An 8,090-nucleotide genomic window follows, 5' to 3' on the forward strand; every position below is an offset into this window, starting at 1 on the left:
TATATATATATATATATACACACACACACACACACACACACACACACACACAGTATATTGAAAGTTCAATACCTGACTTCACATGATGAGTATGAAAATGTATTAAAACGCCCTTTATCAGCCACCCTGGGGAGGTACCTTGAGTATGAATGCTTCAGAATGTGAAGTGGGGAATTCATATCGTGTCGGAAGTGAAATGTGTATTTGGCGGCTTGTGTTGGACTGTGTTGTGTCAAATTTCAATATTTCTCTTGAGTGTACTGGGCTTTTAAAGTGCCTGATACGAACACTCTTTTTTACAAGCATAAGCTGTACATAAAACTAATAACACTTGATGATTGAACATTTCAATAGGCACTCTTAAATATTCTTTTACCACCACTTTCAGCTCCTTCAGTATTCCATCAGCGAGATGTGACCCTCTCACAGCTGCTTTTACTTCGATACCAAATTTTCCTTTCTCCATGGGAATGATGATATAGGGTACAGCTAACGTAGTTTGGGCCCCCATTTCAACCTCCTGGCTGAACTTTAAGCGCTTGGAGGCTGCACTGCACACATGTGCTGTCTCGAACAGATCCACACGGACCTTGAACATAAAAGATGGAGAGGGGAATTGAGGGCTGGTCTAGTTTTACGGTGTCCACACATTGCAGCCAAGAACTGAATGTCAACAGTGTTCTTTTAAACATGGGTTCACCTTCTAAAACAGCAGAGTCAACGCAAACAGACTTACTGTGATTTCATCAGGGCTGTAGTTGTGGAGGATTGCCCTGATTTCAATCTGCTCTCCACGCACAGCCGAATAGGGAAGCTTGAGGTCAATGAAGAAATCCTTCCGTACTATAACCTCTAAAGGTTCACTGACACAGATTCCTATAAGATAGCGACAATTGAAAAAAGGTTACATGGGAAAGAGAATCCAGAGCCAGCCGGACATGATCTAGAAATTGAAATGAGGGGATCCTCACCATGAGTTTTGGAGAGACTAATACCCATGAACTGCCATGTTGTTATGGAGTCTTGCATCGGGACATAATTCACATGTGATGTGGTATCACTGGAAAAAAAAAAAAAAACAGTTTAGAATTTTGCGCAGGGGGTGTATATTTATATGCTATGTGAAGTATACGTTTTGTTTTGTTTTTTTGCACACAGCTTTAAATTGAATATTTTTCAATGAATAGGTGTACCTACAGTCCCTACCTAGTGCGTGTTTAGTATACACACATACACACACATTATTAGACCAGTTTCCTTACCAGTTCGGCGTTTGTCGAGGGCAAGCAGGCAATTTAATATCAGACCAAAGCCAGCTTTCAGGGAAATTCGTCCGGGTAACAATTTCAATATTGTCCATGTAAATGTGATCATTCTTCTCACCTTAAGAAGAGATTTGAAAAGAGTCATGAGAAAGTAGTGATTTCAGTGGGCTATGGATAGTGTCCCATGTGTGGATTTCTTACTCCGAGCTATTTGAAGGGTGTCTTGCTTCATCTCGGCTCTCTGGCCTTCCAGCTCCTTGCAGCAATACAAGAAGGCGTCGACACACGGCTTTCCATCACTAATGTACTCGCTGCGTGTTTCACAAGTGTATGAGAGAAGAGTTTCCCCCATGCCATTCAAACAACACTCCCTCTCTAGCCCTTCATATTTACTTGCTGAAAACAAAGCAAATGTGAAAGACGCAAAGGCCACAATCAGCAACTTGATGTTATGACGAATATTGCCAGTGATTTTTTTTTCTCAGTTGTTTAGCATACAATGACTAGAGGTGTTGAGAAATTGTTACCTAAGGTTGTGGTAACCTGTAACAGAGTTGAAGCTCGTTTGCTCCTGCTGGGTGAGGGACATTTCAGCTCTGGAAATGTAGCACACTTTAATCATAAAAATGATCCAGGTAGAGATGGCAGAATAAAAAACTGTTGGGCAGCTGCATTGTGTGATGCAACAAGCCTGACAATCAATTGGGACGACAGTGTTCAACATTTATCAAAATATAAAATGAAATAAAATAACTGCAAATATCAATGAGACAAGTTTGACCTGGAAAAGCCTACTCGAAAATCCTTTTTTTGTTTTTTTTTATTGGGACGACAGTGTTCAACATTTATCAAAATATAAAATGAAATAAAATAACTGCAAATATCAATGAGACAAGTTTGACCTGGTAAAGCCTACTCGAAAATCCTTTTTTTGTTAGTTTTTTTTTTAAACCAGGTTCTGCCTTTTTTCCCCTATTTCTTGCATTTTGCAAGACTTAATGTTGCCCTTTTTAATGAGAGCTGATCAAAAAAAAAAAAAACTTGCATTTTCAAGCTCTTTCTACTATTTTATGGACAGAGTGACTCACAGAGGAAGCACCTGCCCTTCCCAGGATGAAAATAATGCCCTTCTGCTAGAGCCCTTTTTTCTTCCATTTGGTAATATTAAAAAAAAAAAAACAATTACATCTCTGTCATCAAAAATAGGTTAATATCCGACAGACATTTATTTGCGATATTGTGATGATTTTGCCACTAGCTGCCTCACATACAAGTACTCATCTGGTTAATTTGGGTTTGAAAGAGTTTGTAGGCCCGCTTTAAGTGGCTACTGGTAAATCGAAAATCAATCAAAGTGAATCGTTGCATGAATTTGTGGTTTTATGAATCGATATTGGGCTATGTACAATACTTTGCACATTGTCTCACAGTTGTCACTGGGTGGTACCACCGCACTACGGTTCACTTACATTACGAAATGTCCTTCCATACCTATTTGTCATGTCCTTGTTTATGATGATACTAATGCAGCGTGTTATACCGGAGACAAATTCCTTGTGTGTTCTACATACTTGGCCAATAAAGATGATTCTGATTCTGATTCTATGGAAACGAAAATCGATTCAATTTTTTTTTTTCGTGCAGCCCTATTATTGCTTTATAAAGGACCGTCTCGCTGGGGCGTTCACGACCTACACCACATTTTGGCAACATAGACTACGTGCTTGTCTATCTGTCTTTCATGTAAAGTAAGAGACAGAAAAACAAATAAATCTGTCACCTTGTCGGTAGGGGGTTCCTTGTGCAGCGTTGGTCTCAAACAACAGCCCTGCATCATAGAACACACTCATTCCATCTTTGCCTCCACCTGGTGTGCAGCCTGTGTCGTGCTTCTCCACAGTTTCCCACACCTGTGAAGCAATAACATGTAAAGTTTTATTTCGCCTTCAAGGTACCGAACAAATCACAAATTACGTTTTTGCAGCCTGAGGATTTTCATCTTTGCACAGTATTTGTAGGATTGCTCAATTATGATTTCCTTAAAATGATGCACATTTTCATTGACTTGTTTGAAAGTCTTTCTTATCTGGCAGCACCGATTCTAATGAGCACCAAACAAAGAAGTCAAAAGTAGTTGCCTTTTTCTGGGTCAGACGATGCTTCTTGTTTAGAACATAAACGCCTTTGTCAACTGCCACCAGACCCACGGTGGCCTCTGGGTCTCCAGTGACCTTGAGTCCAAAAATCTTGCGAGGTTCAAAGGATGGTGCCGGTCTTGTTGATTCGAGTTTGAGCTAAATAAACGAGGGAAATGAATGAGACACAGATCAGTGTTTTGGAAAATCATTGAATCAATCATTTCTACTCGGAAGAAAACTTCACCACCACATGGGTGACCACTATGACAGTTAAACTCTCATTTTACCATGCCCATGCAGGAGTCCTTGACATCCACCCACACAGAGTCCGACACCACCTCATTGTTATCTGGGCGGTAGTAAGCTACGATTCGGAATGATGGGAGCATGTCTTTGGTGATGGGAACGATGAGAGAGATCAGAACTTGGCCAATCGTCCTGTGACGCCCATATTTCACGAGTTGTCCTCTGCCAATGATCTGAAGAGACAAAGCTCAACGTTCATCTGTGAAAATGACAAACAAACACACACACACGGTCGGGTATAAAAAAAAAAAAACTCTCACCAAGTATGTGATGTCAGTATCTCGAGTCGGTGCCCTGTTTAGATTGAGGTTGATTTTCAGGTTATCTTCCACATCTAGGTCAGCTGTGTCCACACCTGCAAAAGTCACATTTTTAAGATGACGTACTGAAATTGCTTCTGCGTTCCAGTACTTGCAGTGGCGGATGCTGGTCTGTCAAGGAGGGGAAGCTCAATTTCGGCCAACATCCTAAAATGTATCCATGTATTTATATGTGAATTCTTCTCTCCGTTCCTTTTCAAGAAAATGATCTGTGACGCTGTCATACCAACAAGGTGTCTTTTCCAGGGACTTAACTAGTGTCCCGCTGCTCGGTTAGGACGCAAACTGTGGTGATATAAGTCAGTCTGCGAACACAAGCAACTACAATAAAACCCACCAGAAATAAAAGATTAATTTGTCGCTAGTCGTTTTCAACAAAGAGAGTGTCGCTAAGATGATTAGAAGAAGTCTCTAGTTCAACTCAGAACAGAATGAGAATTGAAAAATGCTCCCACGGATGCCTACAGCTAAAGATCGGTGATTGGCTCATTTCGCTGTCAATCAAAAAGGGATTCAGACTCAGACAGATTATCCAATCATCATGCAGAAAAGCTGAGCGTCCGGGCCAGCCGATAAACGCCCACTGTCCATAGACTCCCAGAGACACTGAGCGTCCGATGGGCAGGACAAAACCAGCATTTATCCAATGACTCGTCTCGTTTCAATGCATTGGGACAACCTACTGCGAACTCCCGAGACACCCAGCGTCCGCGCTGCAGACGCTCAGCGTCCACACAGTTTAAAGCACGGGGAAGCTGCGGGAATGATTGAGAAGAGAGTCGCGTCGTAACCAGTAATAAGTAGCTGATTCGGAACAAAAGTTGAGGACATTGTAGCGCATATTTAGTCAATGACATGTACACACAATTGTATGTACACACATATATTTGATCACTTATTTTTTTTTTACATTTTAGGGGAAGCTGAGCTTCCCTTGCAGTCTTAGGGCAATCGCCTCTGAGTACTTGTACATGGGATGAGAATAGCATCCTTTTACCTATGTGAATGTAATGTTTGCTTTTGGTAGTATGCGGGATGGCTTCCATTGTAGCAGTTGCTTGTCTCGCTCTGAGAATTTTAGGATCATTGGTCCATGCCTGCAGTAAAACACCAGAGACAAGCAGACTATGGTAAGTCTTTTTAAAGTTGACAAACTATATGAGAATAAAAACACATGCTGTGAGGCCCCTAAGAAAGACCAAAATGCTGTGTTTGTCCATGTCCGTAGTGACTTTCACTTGCACTTCAAAACAGGAAAGAGACTTACATTGATTGTCAATTTTGCGTCCCTTGCAACTGTATTGACAGTGAGCTTGGCGATGCCGTTGTCTGAGGTGAAGCCTTGCACCTCACCCGGGTTCACCACCACAGGAAGACCTCGTGCTGGAGTATCGTCAGGATTCACAACTTTAAGCTGCCTCCCAAGACACACACACACACACACACACACACACACACACACACACACACACACACACACACACAAAAACAAAAAACTTGCTTCGTCAGCAAACATTCAACAGTTTTTCACTCAATGTAGTTATTATAAGCCAAGTTGGATATGTTTGCCATTGGAAGGAAAAGGAGAAATATTTTCATAAAATTTGAACTTGACACAATTAGAACTATATGATATTTCATGACCATCGAACACTGAATCAGTCGCAACATCAAAATGGAATGAAAGCCAAAAAAAAAAAAAAAAAAAGAGTACCACTGCATCATGATTGCAACTGTTTAGAATACCATAATTTCTGGACTCTTGACCGCACCTGATTATAAGCTGCACCACTACATTTTTAAAGGAAAAAAATATTTTGTACACACATAAGCCGCACCTGTGTATAAGCCGCAGGTGCCCATATTGTAACATGAGATATTTACAAAGAAAGACGGTACACAGGCGGCCTTTAGAAAAGTCTTTATATAAGCCGCTTCATGAAATAAGCCGCAGAGTTGAAAGCGTGTGACAAAAGTCGCGGCTTATAGTCCGGAAATTACAGTAACGTATTTGCTAGAATAAACCACTGAGCATTCTTATTTAAGTCAGATATTTTCAATATGGCTCTTGTACTGGATCTGTCAGTAAGTAATTCAAATTGTATTTACAGTGCAGTATAGTACATTTTTAATAAGACTCCATTGGCACTGTCATTGCTGCACTGTTAAAAGTTGTAACACTAAAGTAGATTTTTGGTTTTGTTATGTACTGTATAGTTTATTTTCGAGCCTCGGTTAAATCCACAAATTCACACAGGAAAAATGCCAGCTGTAAAATTAAAAACGTAACATTGCTTGAGCGTTAAAGTGTACAAACAATTGACACAATGCAAACGAGAAGCTCTCATGTTAGTGCAAACAACATTAGAGGTGTCCGGGCCGGTTTACGTGAAGCCATCAAAATGATTTGGAATTTTCTTTCTTATTGATGTTTTATTATAAACATATATGCACTTTACCGTAACATCAAAGGACATTCCGGGTTTAAAATATTTGGGCGTCTTCGTGAATTCGATGCGGTATGGAGATGTGACAATCTGGATGCCTCTCAACTCGGCTTCTACCATTTCACTTCCTATGAAGACACACAACAATGCATGTTTACGTCTACATAACTGGAATTAAGTGTTATCCGTTGCAGGCTGAATGGGTGTAACTCTTCCGTGAAAAATCTTTCAGAACATTTTCTTACCACTCAAGGTCATTACGCTGACCGACACAAATATGTGACTTCCCACCAAATCATCCATATTCGGGACCGTTTGTGTCATCTGTGCTCTCTTCAGTGTGACAACTCCATTGCCTGTCTCGATCTAAAAGTAAAAAACACAGACAAAATTTCAAAAAAAAAAAAAAAAAAAAAGAGATATATGAACATGAGTGATCTTCACTTGTCGAGCTCTGTCAAAGAATTAGATTTTGTATACACAGTTTAGTTCGCACATCAGTACCAGAGCATGACTTTGCATTTGCTGCACTAACTTCCTCCACTAAGTTCATGCGTTTGTATTCCTTAACCAGTTCGCTGTGGCTGCTCTATCATCATTTAGGTGTGAAGAACATATTCTCGTTGCTTGTTATTTGCCATTTGGTAAAAAAATGTCATGTTTAATTGCTAAAACAAAAAAAAAAAAATTTGGAATTAAGATGAATACATCATTCCTTAATATTTTCTGTCATAAAATGTATGTGGAGAATAATTATAAAAAGGCAATGGATTGATTGATGAATGATTGTTCCTATTGACCAAAATAAATCTGTTTTGCAGTATATGTGCTTTGTGGTATTATTTAAAATCCTGTATGTACCTCATAGTGTGCAGTCTTGCAGATGCCATATTCGGAAAATAGGATGCAATATGAGTTACAGTTTAATACTTACAGGCACTCTCTGAAGAGATTGCGGAAAGCTCCTCTTTTCGCCATCCTTTAGAAACCCAAAGACCACAAAGGCCGTCCCATCTACCTCTCTACCAAACAGATACCTAGATCACATTGGGGAAAATTAGTGGCGTTCATGATCAACAAGGGATGTAAAACACAGGACGGCACTTTTTTGCACCAAAATGACTCCCACTCACGTGGCTTTGATGTCAACAGTGAATTCTTCGCTATCCTTATAGAAGAAGGGGACCAAAGGCGTTAATTTAACTTCAAAACTCGGGAGCACTGTAAGTTAGGAAAACATTTGAGTGTTACAAATTGGATCAAATTTAACACACTTTCTGTGAAACAGATCACAATCAAGTAGGCTCTCACCGTACTCTTTGACCTCAAACTGTGCATAGAAGCTTTGCTGTGGATGACTTTGGAACTTGGCGACTATTTTCCACAGTCCAGGACTACACACAGAAATTCAAATTCAAGTTTTTCAAAATGTCTGGAAAAGCATGCATTTGTGTATTCAATCTATCGTACACTTTAATTACAGATTTACATTTGAGAAATGCCACTTAATTTTTTATAGGATTAGTCGTGTGTGTGTGTGTGTGTGTGTGTGTGTGTGTGTGTGTGTGTGTGTGTGTGTGTGTGTGTGTGTGTGTGTGTGGCCTTTTTTTTTCT

The 8,090-nt window shown here is 40.0% G+C and overlaps 1 protein-coding gene across 1 annotated transcript in view; it reads right to left on the reverse strand.

The window, feature by feature from the left end:
* LOC109527282 (complement C3) overlaps positions 1-8,090 on the reverse strand; it is a 22,571-nt gene that overhangs the window by 10,280 nt on the left and 4,201 nt on the right. The window contains exons 6-22 of the mRNA XM_019889089.1: positions 7,788-7,870; positions 7,610-7,697; positions 7,411-7,513; positions 6,722-6,842; positions 6,489-6,604; positions 5,297-5,443; positions 5,027-5,126; positions 3,970-4,064; positions 3,691-3,882; positions 3,404-3,559; positions 3,046-3,175; positions 1,793-1,861; positions 1,467-1,661; positions 1,263-1,383; positions 972-1,060; positions 737-876; positions 377-589 (exon numbers count right to left, since the gene is read on the reverse strand). Coding sequence (XP_019744648.1) covers positions 377-589; positions 737-876; positions 972-1,060; positions 1,263-1,383; positions 1,467-1,661; positions 1,793-1,861; positions 3,046-3,175; positions 3,404-3,559; positions 3,691-3,882; positions 3,970-4,064; positions 5,027-5,126; positions 5,297-5,443; positions 6,489-6,604; positions 6,722-6,842; positions 7,411-7,513; positions 7,610-7,697; positions 7,788-7,870 — 2,158 coding nt within the window. The remainder of the gene's footprint in view (positions 1-376; positions 590-736; positions 877-971; positions 1,061-1,262; positions 1,384-1,466; positions 1,662-1,792; positions 1,862-3,045; positions 3,176-3,403; positions 3,560-3,690; positions 3,883-3,969; positions 4,065-5,026; positions 5,127-5,296; positions 5,444-6,488; positions 6,605-6,721; positions 6,843-7,410; positions 7,514-7,609; positions 7,698-7,787; positions 7,871-8,090) is intronic.

This window comes from Hippocampus comes, unplaced genomic scaffold, assembly GCF_001891065.2.
Source record: "Hippocampus comes isolate QL1 unplaced genomic scaffold, H_comes_QL1_v1.1 scaffold86, whole genome shotgun sequence".
Classification (NCBI taxonomy): Eukaryota; Metazoa; Chordata; class Actinopteri; order Syngnathiformes; family Syngnathidae; genus Hippocampus; species Hippocampus comes.